A 14,881-nucleotide genomic window follows, 5' to 3' on the forward strand; every position below is an offset into this window, starting at 1 on the left:
GAGACCCATGCACCTGCTACCCTGTGCTTCAGGACCAGGTGGCTGCTGCTGCACCTGGAGCACCGGTAGGCAGCAATGGGCTCCCAAGGCCTTGCTGGGCTGTGCCCAGCAGCAGAAGCCCCTCCCTCTACATGCTCCTGGGTGGTGGAGAGTCCCAGACCCAGCCGGGCTGGAGCCTGGTTTGTTCTCTGCCGCCGCTAGGCTGAGCCATGCCTGCCCGGCAGCTGAAGGAACATGGCGTCAGGCCCTAGCCTAGCCAGGTCTGGGACTCCCCGCCACCTAGCGGTATGTGGTGGGGGCTTCTGCCACTGCACCTCTGCCACCTGCACCAAGATGGGGAAGGAGCCCCCTGTGCCCCTGGAGAGCCCCCCTGGAGTTCCAATCCTCCCACCACGCAATGGGGCTGGGGCCCTACTTATCTTCCCCTGCTCCTGGCTGAGCTGCAGGTCAGTCCCTCACCATGGAGGTCTCAATCTGATCCCCATCCCTTCCCTCCCCCACAGACTGACCTGCTGGGGCTGGGGGCAGTGGGTGTGCGCATGCACATATGCCCAGTTGCCCCCCCAGCCCAGGATCGACCTAAAGATACTTGGGGATTTACTGGTCAATTGCAACCCCCAGATTGGTGACCACTGTTCTATGGCGAGCTAAAGGAGGGAAAGCACTCTCAAGAAGGCCACAAGAAACATATCAAGGACTCCCTCAAGTCATCCTTGAAATGTTTCAACATTGACCCAAAGTCTTGGAAAGATCTGGCTCGTGATCATTCTGCTTGGAAAAGCCACACCCATACTGGAGCTACAGTCTGTAAGTGGAGGAGATCTGCTGAGGCAGAGCAGAAGCACAAACAGCATAAATCTAACAACAGCAGCACATCCACTGTTGATCAAGCAACTCAAAGTGACATCTCTTTCTCAGTGTGCCACAGAGTTTAATGTACAAATTGGCCTGATCACCCGCTCACTTACTCACAGAAACCAAACCAACCAGTGATGTCATGTTCATCTTCAAATTCAAAGGATCATCATCATCAACAACAACAACAAAAACTAGGTTACATAGGTCTAGTACATATGAATCTGGAATACATGAGAGATCAGGTTGTATGGGCCAATGCCTGAGGGTCAGGATGTAGTTGTAAGGGTGCTGATGTGGTTAGTTGGGGGTAAGGCTGACACTGGATGCACAGTATGTGTTTGTGGGGGTGCAGATATGCAACTGGGAGTCTGTGTAAGTGCTGGACCATAACATGAGGGCATGGTAGGGTGTTCAGGGCTGGCACAGGCTGGAAAGTGACAGGGTATGAGTGAGAGCATGTGTGTGGATATGAGTCTGAGTGTGGAATGAAGGGAGAGTGTAGCTAGATGCTCATGGTGCATTGGGAGCATGGAAGTGGCTGCACAGGAAATGCAACTGGGTGCATGTGGGTAAAGGTGGGATTGTGGGTGGGAATAATGGGGTTAAGGGTTTACATAGAAATATGAGGTGAAAGGCACTGCATTGTTTATAAGCTGAATGGATGTTTAGTGAGTGGATCCATTTAAAATGCTTCCCAGAATAATTAGTTGCCTTGATTTTCCCAGTTCACCTCCCACCAGAACAAAATGCAGGTAGTTTACAGCCAGCTTTTGTCATACCCCTGAAGTGAGAAGAATTCATGACGAGATTTCAATAGTATTCTTTCTCAAGTTTGTAAATGCCAGTGCAAGCAGCTTTCTCTGTTTCCATCTTCTACTTCTGTAGGATTTTTAAAACATGGAGAGCCCAAGGGCAGGCTTCACAACCACTGGCTGTTAATGGATACATCTACACATTCATTAATGCGCTTTCGGTACTGTGCATTAAATTTAGTACCTCTAATATGAGATACTACATAAAGGCACATTAGGCTACTCTAATGCACAGTAGCAAAAGCAAACACCTTTTTGGTGATACTTAATGTGCAGTAGACTAATTCTACTGCGCATCAGCATATTAGCACTGTTTTTGCTGTGACACTTTAATGTGCAGTAGAACAAACTACTACACATTAAAGCACACGTGTAGACACACCCTGTATGTACAAAGGAGATTGTTGGGAAAATAACTATTCAATGAAAGACACAAGATTTCTCGAAGTCTCATAAGTATGAAAGATAGTGGCTCGGCTGACTTGATTTGTATTTTGCAGAAGAACCTCCAGATTGCCCGTCTTCTCTCTGGCAAATGCAGCGTCAGTAGAAAGCAGTTGTTCCACATGTTAAGAGCCTTTTCCAGTTAGCCAAGACATATCTCCAGTTCTAAGAAAAAGACAAAAGCAACTCCACTGTTTAAGTATGTCCCAAACTTCCTTCCAAATGTATTAACCAAAGTTGCTTGCTTAGTTTGCATTTGTCATTAGAGCAAGCTGTAGTCTTGTCCCAGTTCTAGGAAATCATTCTCTCTTCACTGAGTTGTTCCTCATATTGCTAAAGGAGAATTTAGGGGCTAATATACCTGAATGGAGAGACAGTAGGGTATTCCATAATTAAAGCCTTGTCTACAATGCAACTTGCTCTGGTTTAACTAAAGGTGGCATAGTGATTTAATTAAACTGGTAGTAAACATTGTCAATGCTCTTAATTCCAGTGATTTCAGTTATTAGCCAATGAATGGCTTGGTGGTTAGAGCCCTTTGCTGGGATAAGGGAAATATAGGTTCAGATCCACTCTGAGCTGGTGGGGAGGTATCTAGAACTTCTGTGTCCCACTTTCAGAGTGAGTGAAAGTAGGCAGCAAACATGGCAACTTGCAAGCAGTTTTCTGGGGGGAAGTGAAAGAGGAGCCAGGCAACAGATACTGCTTCTGGAAGGTAAGTGAGCCAGGCTGGTCTATAGGCATTTATACACATACCTTTTCGTTTGGTGATGTGCCAGAGATTCGTCGCTTCTTCGCAGTCTCAATTAATCAAGTCTGCCCCACATGTGAGGTGATGTGTATGGTGCTGCACTACGTACAGTTGTTTAAGTGTCACAATGCACATCAGCACAGAGAAAATGGTGGTGGTGGTGTGCTTTTGACCTAAAGCACTTCTGAGGTGTTTTAGTTTAAAAATGCACTGCCATTTTCTTCGTGCTGACGTGCATTTCACTGCTTATACAACTGCAAGTGTTGCAGCGCTGAGCACTTTTCAAAGCACCTGGTGCTATGGCACTTGCACATGTAAAAATGGCCCTCATGCTTGGCTTGGTGAGTGTTTATTTGGTTGATCGTGTATTTGTGCCTGTGCTTTGAGCAGCTAGAAGTCTGCTTGCTAAGTGATTACTGCCAGGTCCAACTGCTCACGTAGGTTCCTAGCCGGGATACAGGACCTCCACCTAACCCAGGAGGTGCATAGTCCCACCAGCGGAAATGCCTTGCTGGACTTGGTCCTTGCCACAGGAGGGGTCTGTGGGTACTCGACAGTGACAGTGATCATCACCTGCTAGAATTTACTATCCAGCACAGGATGGTGAAAGTAAGCAGTAAGGCAAAAGTCCTTGAATTCAGGAGGGCCAACTTCAATGAGCTAAGAAGATTAGTAGGAGAGGCATTGGGGTCTCAGAGCTTCAGTGAGATGGGAGTCCAAGACAGGTGGTTGTTCCTCAAGGAGACAATCCTCTGAGCTCAAAGTGAGTCAATCCCAATGCGCACCGAGGGGGGCAGGAATGCTAAAAAGCCTCCATGCCTTGGCAAAGGCATCCAGGGATGCCTGAGGGCAAAAAAGGAGGCATACAATCAGTGGAAGCAAGGGGCTATCACCAAGAAGAATTACACCTCTGTTGCTCGGGACTGCAGGGAGGCTGGTAGGAAGGCCAAGGCAGAGATGGAGCTAGGGCTAGCGACCAGAAGTAGGGATAACAAAAAGTCCTTTTTCAAATACATAGGGAGTAAGAAGAAGACAATGGGCAATGTGGGGCCCCTACAGGACAGGCTTGGCAATTTGGTGATTGCAGCAAACAAAAAAGCTGACTTCTTTAATGCCTCCATATTCCTGAACAGGGACTGGGACATTCCTCCCACTAGCATTACAGACAGACTCGGGGGAGGCACCGCCATGCCTAGGGTCAGGAATGACCTAGTTAGGGAACTTTTGGAGGGGCTGGACATGTTTAAATCAGTAGGTCCAGATGCTCTCCACCCAAGAGTGCTGAGGGAATTGGCAGGGGTCATAGCGGGCCCCCAGGCATGGCTTTATGAGCACTCGTGGGGCTCTGGCCAGGTACCAGAGGATTGAAAAAGGGCCAATGTGGTCCCCATTTACAAGAAGAGGAGAAAAGAGGACCTGGGTAACTATAGGTCAGTTAGTCTTACCTCAGTCCTTGGGAAGACCTTTGAGAAAATTATCAAGGAGCACATATACAAGGGCCCATCAGGGAAGGTAATGTTCAGGGGCAACCAACATGGGTTCATTGAGGGCAGATCTTTCCTACCTAATCTGGTTTTCTTTTATGACCAGGTCACGAAGTCCCTGGACGAGGGCACTGAGGTGGAGGTTGTCTTCCTGGACTTTAAGAAGGCCTTTGACACTGTTTCCCACCACATTCTCTTAAAAAAACAACAACTAGGTGACTGTGACATTGATACCTACACAGTCAGATGGGTGCCAAATTGGCTAGATGGTCCCACTCAGAGGGTGGTGATGGACAGATCGTTTTTGACTTGGAGGGATGTGGGCAATGGAGTCCCCCAGGGGTCGGTCCTGGGGCCTGTGCTGTTCAACATCTTTATCAGTGATCTGGATGTGGGTGTGGAAAGCACGCTGTCCATATTCGCTGACAACACCAAGCTGTGGGGCGAGGTGGGCACGCTGGAGGGGAGGGACAGAATCCAGCTAGATCTAGACAGGTTACAGAGGTGGGCAGATGAGAATAGGATGGAATTCAATGTGGACAAGTGCAACGCGCTGCATCTAGGGAGAAGGAACCAGCAACACATCTACAGGCTGGGGAACACCCTTCTTGTCAACACGGTGGCAGAAAGGGATCTTGGAGTCACTGTTGACTCCAGGATGAACATGAGCCACCAATGTGAGGAAGTGATCAGTAAGGCTAACCACACCTTGTTGTGCATCTACAGATGCATCACAAGCAGGTCCAGGGAGGTGATCCTTCCCCTCTATGCAGCGTTAGTCAGGCCGCAGTTGGAGTACTGTGTCCAGTTCTGGGCACCGCACTTCAAGAGGGATGTGGCTAGCACTGACAGGGTCCAGAGAAGGGTCACTCGCATGGTCAGGGGGCAGCAGGGTAGGCCCTACAAAGACAGGCTAAAAGGCCTGAACCTATTCAGGCTCTACAAGGGAAGGCTGAGAGAGGATCTGGTGGCCATTTACAAACTCACCAGGGGGGGACCAGGGGGGGAAACTGGGGGAGGCTCTGTTCCTCCGGGCACCACCCGGTGTTACTAGGAATGACAGCTACAAACTGTCAAAGAGAAGGTTCAGGCTTGATATCAGGAGACATTACTTTACAGTTAGGGCTGCCAGGCTCTGGAATGGCCTCCCAAGGGATGTGGTGCTTTCTCCTACTCTGGGGGTCTTCAAGAGGAGGCTGGACAGATATTTGGCTGGGGTGATATGACCCCAGCACTTGTTCCTGTCCGGGGCAGGGGGTCAGACCTGATGATCTGTTTAGGTCCCTTCCGACCCTAAGCACTATGATGTTATGAAATTACGAAAAGCCCTAACAAGGAAGTGGAGCCAGCTCAGGCCCAGGAGAGTATAAAAGAAGACTCCCTGAGTGACCAGACACAAAGGGAAGTTTACAAACAGTTCACAGGTTAGTTTGCCACCCCACTCTACTCTTTCAAGGACAGCCTTTAAGGTAATTCTTTCTTTAATTAAGTGTAACCAGCCTAGCAATTCAGCACAGGTAGCTGAAACTCAGCAGCTAAATCAATACTTAAGTTTCTTGTTTAACTAGAGACCACATGACACCACCAGACTTTGGCTTCTTCAACCATGGGATGTTGTTCCTTGAAGGAGGACTGCTAGGAAGAGATGGGATTCACTTGATGAAGAGAGGGAAGAGCATATTTGCAGACAGGCTCACTAACCTAGTGCGGGGGGCTTTAAACTAGGTTGGCTGAGGGATAGAGACCAAAGCCCTGAAGTAACTGGGGAAGTAGGTGACATGAAGGGGCAACAGGGGAGGCATTCTCATTCTTCCTGAGAAAGAAGGGCAACTGGCTAGTTAGCTCAGATGTCTGTACATGACTGCACTCCAGTCAAGAGGGCTAGGGCTTGAGCCCCGAGAGGGAGAAAGGGGTATGGTCCAGATGAGAGGGCCAGAGCCTGAGCCCCAAGCAGACTGAAACAGGCCATGAACACTGTGTGCCCCCAGAGCCTGGGGGAGACTGCCCCTAGGGCACAGTACTACCACAGACAGATATAAACTGTTTAGGAAGGACGGGCAGGGAAGAAGAGGAGAAGTTGCACTTTATGTAAAAGAGCTCACTGATTGCTCAGAGCTCCAGTATGAAACTGGAAATTGGCTTGTTAAAAGTCTCTGGGTTAGGGTTAGAAGGGAGTACAGCAAGGGTGGTGTCATGGTGGGTGTGTGCTATAGACCACCAGACCAGGAGGACGAGGTTTTCTTCAAACAGCTAGTGGAAGTTTCCAAATCACAGGCCCTGGTTCTCATGGCAGACATCAATCACCCTGGCATGTGCTGAGAGGGCAATACAGCACTTCACAGGCAATCCAGGAGTTTTTGGAGAGAGTTGGGAGCAGCTTCCTGATCCAAGTTGAGAGGCCAACTATGGGCTGTGCTCTTCTTGACCTGCTGTTCGAACAGGGAAGAACTGGTGGGGAATGTAGTAGTGCATGGCAACTTGGGACGCAGCAACCATTAGATGGTTGAGTTCCTGTTCCTGAGGAAAGGAAGGAAGGAGAGCAGCAGAGTAAGGACCCTGGACTTCAGAATAGCAGACTTCGACTCATTCAGGGAACTGATGGTCAGGATCCCCTGAAAGGCCAGTTGAAGGGGGAAAGGAGTCCAGGAGAGCTCACTGTATTTTAAAGAAACCTTACTGAGGGTGAATGAACAAACTATCCAGATGCACAGGAAGACTATCAAGTATGGCAGAAGACCAGCTTGGTTTGGCGGGGATCTTTTCAGTAAGTTAAAACACAAAAAAGGAAGCTTATAGAAAGTGGAAACTTGGACAAACTACTAGGTAGGAATATAAGAGTATTGCTCAGGCATGCCAGGATGAAATCAAGACAGCCAAAGCACAATTGGAGTTGCAGCTAGCAAAGTATGTAAAGGGTAGCAAGAAAGGTTTCTACAAGTATGTTGGCAACAAGAGGAAGATCAGGGAAAGTGTGGGTCTTTTAGTAAACGGGGGAGGCTAACTAGTGACAGATGATATGGAAAAGGCTGAAGTACACAATGCCTTTTTCACTTCAGTCTTCACAGGATAGGTCAGCTCCCAGACTACTGCACCTGGCAGCAGAGTATGTGAAGAAGGTGAGCAGCCAGCAGTCATGAAAGAACAAGTTAGGAATTATTTAGAAAAGTTGGACATGTACAAGTCTATGGGGCTGGACACTGTGAACCCAAGGGTGCTGAGGGAGTTAGTCAATGGGACTGCAAACCTGCAAGGCATTATCTTTGAAAACTCATGGTGGTCAGGCGAGGTCCCAGATGACTGAAAAAGGGAAATATAGTTCCCATCTTTAAGAAAGGAAATAAGGAGGATGCAGGGAACTACAGACCTGTCAGCCTCACCTTAGTCCATGGAGCAGGTCCTCAAGGAACCTGTTTCTAAGTTCTTGAAGGAAAAGGTGATTAGGAACAGTCAGCATAGATTCACAAAGGGCAAATAATGCCTGACCAAGCTGATCGCCTTCAATGATGAGATGACTGGGTCTGTGGATACAGGAAAAGCCGTGGACATGATATACCTTGACTTTTGCAAAGTTTTTGATAGGGACTTCCACAACATCACTGCAAACAAGCTAAGGAATTACAGATTGGATGAATGGACAGTAAGGTGGCTAGAAAACTGTATGGATCATTGGATTCAGGTGGTAGTAATCAATGGCTTGGTATCTAGTTTTCAGCTGATATCAAGGGGAGTGCCCCAGGGGTTGATCCTGGGCCTGGTTTTGTTCAGTATCTTCATCAATGACCTGTAAGATGGGATGGGTTCTGCACACAGAACATTTGCAGATGGCACAAAGCAGGGGGGGAGGAGGGAGGGGGGAGGGGGGAGTAGTAGTAGATACAATGGATGGTAGGGCTAGGATTCAAAGTGACCTACATACATTGGAGGATTGGACTAAAATATATCTCATGAGGTTCAATAAAGACAAGTGCAAAGTCCTGCACAAAGGACAAAAGAATCGCATGCATTGGTACAGGATAGGGTCTGACTGGCTAAGCAGCAGCTCTGTGGAAAAGGACTTGGGGGGTTACAGTGGACAATAAGCTGAATATGAGCCAACAATGTGCCATTGTTGCAAAGAAGGCTAATAGCATACTGGCTTGCATTAGTAGGAGTATTACCAGAAGATGGAGGAAAATGATTCTTCCTCTCTATTTGGTAATGGTGAGGCCACATCTGGAGTACTGTATCCAGTTTTGGACATCCCACTATAGAAAGAATGTGAACAATTTGGAGAGAGACCAGTGGAGGGCAAATAGTTAGAAGGCTGGAGAACATGACTTCTGAGAAGAAGCTGAGGGAACTGGGCTTATTTAGCCTGGAGAAGAGAAGACTGAGTCAGGATTTAATAGCAGCCTTCAACTACCTGAAGGGGGGTTCCAAAGAGGATGGAGCCACACTGTTCTTAGTGGTGGTAGATGGCAGAACAAGGAGCAATGGTTTCAATTTGCAGCAAGGGAAGTTTAGGTTAGCTATTAAGAAGAGTTTTCTCACTAGGAAGGTAGTAAAGTAGTGAACAGCCTACTCAGGGACGTTGTACAATCTCCATCCTCAGGGGTTTTTAATATCTGGCTAGACAAAGCATTGGCAGGGATGATACAATTGGGGATGGTCCTGCTTTGAGAAGGGGGTTGGATTGGATGACTTCCTGAGGTCCCTCCTAACCCTCATTTTCTGTGATTCTATGGGAACCTAAACATGTACCCAACACCTGTTCTGAGGCGTTCAATTTAGAATGCATTGGAGCAGACTCAATTAATTGAATCTGCTGGAGCGTTCGAATTGGATCACTCCAGTAGCCTTGGAGTCATGTGTATTCAGGGTCCCCATATTTCAAAATGGTGGCAGGTGTGACTTAACTAAAGCTCGGCAAATGAGCTTTACTTAAAGCACCCCCTCCACCATTTTGAAACAAAGGATGCTCAGTACATGAGATGTTGGGCGTGTTTTAATTAAGGTGGCTCCCAAGAGCCGCTCTAATGAAAATGTCCCACTTGCACCCCAGAGCACATATAAAGACACTCTATGATTCTAAATTAATTGAAATTAAAAACAGCTTGAAATTAAGTTACAAAAGCCATAGGGTACCTATAGACATGTGGAGAGGCTGTTCCAATGCACTGTAATTATAATGCATCAGAGCAGACTAATTAGCACACCTCCAGCAGCCTCTGTGTCTTGCATATCAGTGGCCCCACGCTTCAAAATGGTGATGGGGTGCTTTAACTAAACCTCATTCAACGAGCTTTAGTTAAAGCACCCTCACCACTATTTTGAAGCATGGGGATGCTGATTCATGAGATCCTTTTTAATTAGAGCAGCTTCAAGATCCTTCACCCCCAGAGCATGTATAAAAATGCCCATAGTTTAACAGAATGAAGCATAGCTCCACAACTGGTTTAGTTATGAAAGAAGATTAAAAGAACTGGGATGAGTTTATGAAGGGGATACAGAAAAAGGAGATCGTCTGTCCAGTCAAAGGGTGCGATGTATGAAGTTATGCTTTCTGTCCCCAGAATGGAGGGTGTCTGTTTTTTCCCCATACTTCTGGTTTTGCTGTTTGCTACATGAGGTCAGGAAGGAACTTTTTTCCATTCCTGTTGCTTCAGACGTCTGTTTTCTTTTTTTCCTCCCTTCCTCAGAAGCACTGGGCATTGACTGAAGCCAAGAGTGGGGATTCTGATTGGGCTGTACAAGTGCTTGTTCTGGGACTAAAAGCCAGAGCTTCCTGGTTAGAGGGTCTTGGAATTACCACCCTCCCACCCCATGCAGAGAATGATGCACAGTTAAACTACTGAATTCCCACCCAAGGGACATTTTCCATTCAAGAAGCTGCCCCATACAATATCAAGGTAAATTACACTTGTGCAACTGGAACATCTCACCACTCAAAACTGACCAAGCTCCACATTGCTAGCAAGTCTGAAATACAAAAGAAAATATACTTGCCATGACAAAGAAACAGCCTTAACCATGTGGACGCAGCAAAAGAACAGAGAGAGAAAGTTCATTTCTAAGAAGTCTGTCCAAAGTAAGGGCAGAGAGCAGGTTAGCTCCTGGTAACCTAAACAAAGTGCATCATCTTTGCTACATGGCAGCGACCCCTGCATTTTGCTATTGCTTGAGCAACAGCACTGAGCAAGTAAAAAAGTACTTTTCTTTTTCTTTCAACTTCAGTTTCAGTTATTTAGCATCCTCCGGCTGCAAGCAATACTGGAATGCTCGAGGGCAATATGTTGGAGACTACCACTCTATGGCTGTGGAGCAGTAAAACAGATTTTCACTCTTAATGGGCAATTAAAGTGAAATGCCAGACTCTCCCGGGTAGGAAACCTACTGATGGCTTCACTTCTAACCACAACTCAGTGGCACAATGCCCCATGTTCAATGCATCTGGACTCTAAATGATAATGAGAAAGCAGTGGTCTGGGACAATAATGGAAGATATCCTTTTTACAGCAATAACTTGGTAGAACCCCAAGCAGAGACTCAACGGGCTGTTTCCCCAGCTATCACTGGCGGCAGAAATAAACCCAATCAGTTTCCTGTACAGCTGAACTGTCCAGTTGAGTCCCTGGACTCTCAGCTCTAGTTATCTGGCTCACTGTCCAGTTCAAACCTTCTGAGGAGCTTCTAGATGGAACAAGGGAAAGAGACAGAAAAAAAGCTGTACTGTGCTTTCTTGGTGACCTTTTTGTGCTGTGTTATTTTTTATTTACAAGATTTATATGCCACCCTTCCCTCCAAAGACTCACAGCAGCTTATGAAAGAGAGCAAATTAACTTTTAAAACAAGCAAACAAGAGAGCAAAACAAAACAAACAAAATATGACAAACAGACAAAAGCCAATACAGTATAAAGTAAATGCTGTAACACAACTGTATTGTTTTCTGAAGCATTTATCAGAGAAGGGAAATGTTTAAATAAAAAAAAAAACCGACAGAAGACACAAAAGGGGACAAGAAGGTAAAGAAGGTTGAATTTGGCAATTTCATACTTATCAAAAGTGGCCCAAAACATAAGGCCAGATTCTGCATTCAGTTACACCACTGCAAATCCAGAATGACTCCATGGACGTTATATTTGATTTACAGTCAGTGGGTGCATCTACACAAGACACTGACTGTGCAGTAGCCAAAAAATACTGTGCAGTAGCGTATCACAGCACAGACATTGTTAATATACTACTGGGCAGCATTATTACTACGCATCACTTAAAAGATGCTCACCTGCACTACTGTGCAGTAACTCCACTTACTGCATATTTATGTAGTACTTGCTAATGCAAAGGCCAATAAAAGAATAAAAAATGTAAATTTTCTATTTATTTATATTTTAAAGTTCTCTATTCTTAGTAGCTTGATCAGTAATTGAAATAGACAGTTTTGGTCCAGGTTGCGTTCATTAGTGGTCTGGTGGAGGCCTATGTATATTTGGCTGAATTATAAGGATTTTTATTAATCGACTTTATCCAGGCACATTAATTTTGAATTAATGCGAAAGAGGTCTCCACCAACCATCTCGCAGCATATTTTTCACATACTATATTTGAGAGGAACTTGTTTTTAACTTGCGAACTCTCCACTGTCCCTGAATACTATATTTATATCCATACTACACACCCCTGAGTAAGACATACACTTTGTTTTGGGAATACAGAATGAAAGGAAAAAAAGACTTTTTTGTTACTTGCCACAGCAGGGACTGCAGACCCAGGCCATGAAGAGCAGAAGCAGAGTCCTCTCATCAGCTTCACTCTCACTCCCTTGTGGGACAGCAGCTATAGGGTTAACCCTCTTAAAACTGATGCCTAATTGTATGCAAGGCAACACTGTAAAAGCCTTAATTCAGCAGTGGCTGGAAGAGGATTAAACCAGGAGCTGCTGCCAATTCTGGGAAGCAGCCAGACCTGAGGACTAACTGGGGATCAAAATTACTGGATTGAGATAAAATCTGGAGTTAGAAAGGGCAAGAAGAGTCCAGGGATAAGATAGGTCAGAAAGTCAAGAGGTGAGAAAGGTATATAACCTAGCCAAGTCAGAGAACCAGGAGAGCAAGAGAAGAGTAAAATCTACAAGTAAGCTAAATCAGGGAACTAGGAGATAAAGAAGCAAGCATAGTTTGCCAGAGTGCAGTCTGGAATCAGAAAAAGCTCTTTTTTCCAGAGTCTTGTTCTTTCCTCTAGTCTTACATAGGGTCAAGTGATATGAGCAAGTGCCTCAGGTATTGGGCAAAACCTTTGGTACTGCAGAAGGCTGTAGGTTGGCCTCCTCCAGCCATTGGGACCAGCAGCAGGGTGATGGCTTTGGGAAGACAGAGGTGCTGGTCAGGCCAGGGCCCTAAGTTTAATACTATAGACCTGACTGCATGCAGCAAAGGGAGAAGGAGTGAGGCTGAGGAAGGGAATCCTGCCCCAGCTCCATGCCATCTGAGCTTTCAGCCTTTGCAGAAATAACTTTCTTCAAAAAGCAAACAGGAGGACCAGGGGAACTACAGACCATTTAGCCTCACCTCTACACCTGAGAAGTTATTTGAGTATACCATAAGGAAATCTATTTGCAATCATCTGGTAAAGAAAAAGCTGATCATGAGCATCCAGAATGGATTTACTATGAATAAATCATGTCAAATAAAGTTGACTTCCTTTTTCAACAAGGTATCTAGTTGGGTGGTATGTAAATAAACACAGTAGGTATATAACAGCAATAACTAATAATTCAGTAGTGCCCAGAGGTCCCACTGTTCAGACACTATCTATAGCATGATAAATGGCAGTGCCTGTCCAGCAAGCTTATAATTTAAAGCAGGGCTTTTCAATTGCTAGCCTGCAGGCTGCATTCAACCCATGAAGGGTTAACGTGTGGCTGCTGTGGTCCCACAAAACCACTACTGCTGCTCTTATTGCTGCAGCTGCTCTGGCAGCAGTGGCCAGGGTCTATGCAACAGGGCAAGAAGCCCACTGAGCTTGCTGCCTGCACACCAGTGGCAGTAAGTTGGCTTAGGTTAGGGACTTGTGCTACTCACATGGTAGTGGTAGGGAGGATCACCCACAGGTAGATGGCAGCAGAAAGGGTGAAGGGAAGGGGCTACATTGCTCACAGCAGGAGTGCGGGGGAGGAAGATAACTCACATGGTGGTGGCAGTTGGGGATGTTTTCACAGCAGCAAGGGGTGGGGGGCTGTACATGGGGATCTTGGGGAGTCTGTCCAGCCCCTGCAACATCCATGTGGTGTGCAGCCCTGGGCCCACAGCCTGTGTGGCATGCAGAGCCGGGCCACTCTGAAGTTGAAGAGCCCTGATTTAAATAGACAGTTGAACAAAGAATGGGAAAAACAAGGATTTTTTAATCCCCATTTTAAAGTTGGAAAACTGAGGCCCAGAGGATAAAATTTTCAAAAACAAGAGTCCTAAGGTAGACTCCTACGGTAGATTTTGTCCATTTATGTCACTTAAAAGCACTAATTTCACTGAAAGTCCTTCAGTAAGGCTTCTGCTCCTAAATCCTTTACATTCTTTTAAAAATCCTGACATTAGGCATTTAAGTATAAATATATGACCCTAACTTTAGGCATATGTAGACCTGACTGCATTTGTATATATACAAATTTATGCTTAATAACTTGCCCAAAATTATAAAAAGAATCTGTGGCAGAGCTGGAACTGAACTCAGCTCTCCTCAGCTCCAGTCCATTGTTTCATTATAAAACTTAGTGAAGGGGGTACCTACAAGAAGTCTTGTCCTCTGTTCACGTAGCATAACATTCTAGTGCAGTCTGACAAAATCTTGAAATATGGGATTTATATGGGGCTTTTTACAGGAGTTCTTTAGTTTCTTTTGGGTTTTTTTTACAATTTGAAAATATAAAAATTAGCTGTAAAATGAAAACAACAAAGCTCAGAAAAAGATGCCTTCAGGATGCATGCACTTCCTATGTGGGTATGAACATAAGGCAGAATTCTATCACCGTTTGTCCCCTTAAATAGCAATCTTCCAGCTACATAAGTAGAGTGTTTTGGCATTTACACATAGGTGGTGATTCTATTACCCACGGTAAACGGTAGTAGGCTCAGCTACTATGATGGTAAAGTAGGGCACTTGCTTGTGTGTACTTACCAGAGCTTGAGTAAGAGAAGGAAGTAACATAAATGAGCAGATGAGAGACTGTTAGAGATAAGAAGAGTTCAGAAGGTGCAAGAAAGACAGGTCAGAAGGAGTTGGGTAGCATTCACTTGGAGTTCATTTACTAGTTTTATACAAGTTAGATTTGGAGTAACTAAAAAAGCTAAGTCACCTGACTTCTAACCTTGACTTCTTATGAGAAACACTCTGTGGGGACTCCCTGTGAACTTGCTTAGCTGTAGTTGGTTTTATAAGTAGGACACAGAGAGTGCATACAAGTGTTCAAAAGAATCAGGGGAAGTTTATCAGTTTAGGTTTCACAGTTCAAAACTTTACTAATGGAGCACTGAACAAGTGTTCAAAAGTTCAGGAAACT

The 14,881-nt window shown here is 45.6% G+C and overlaps 1 protein-coding gene across 1 annotated transcript in view; it reads right to left on the minus strand.

The window, feature by feature from the left end:
* Positions 1-975: 975 nt before the first annotated feature.
* AIFM3 (AIF family member 3) overlaps positions 976-14,881 on the minus strand; it is a 214,587-nt gene continuing 200,681 nt past the window's right edge. The window contains exon 19 of the mRNA XM_090062294.1: positions 976-2,279. Coding sequence (XP_089918420.1) covers positions 2,240-2,279 — 40 coding nt within the window. The 3' untranslated portion in view covers positions 976-2,239. The remainder of the gene's footprint in view (positions 2,280-14,881) is intronic.

This window comes from Crocodylus siamensis, chromosome 9 (genome assembly GCF_052110815.1).
Source record: "Crocodylus siamensis isolate JL-2025a chromosome 9, ASM5211081v1, whole genome shotgun sequence".
Lineage (NCBI taxonomy): Eukaryota > Metazoa > Chordata > Crocodylia > Crocodylidae > Crocodylus > Crocodylus siamensis.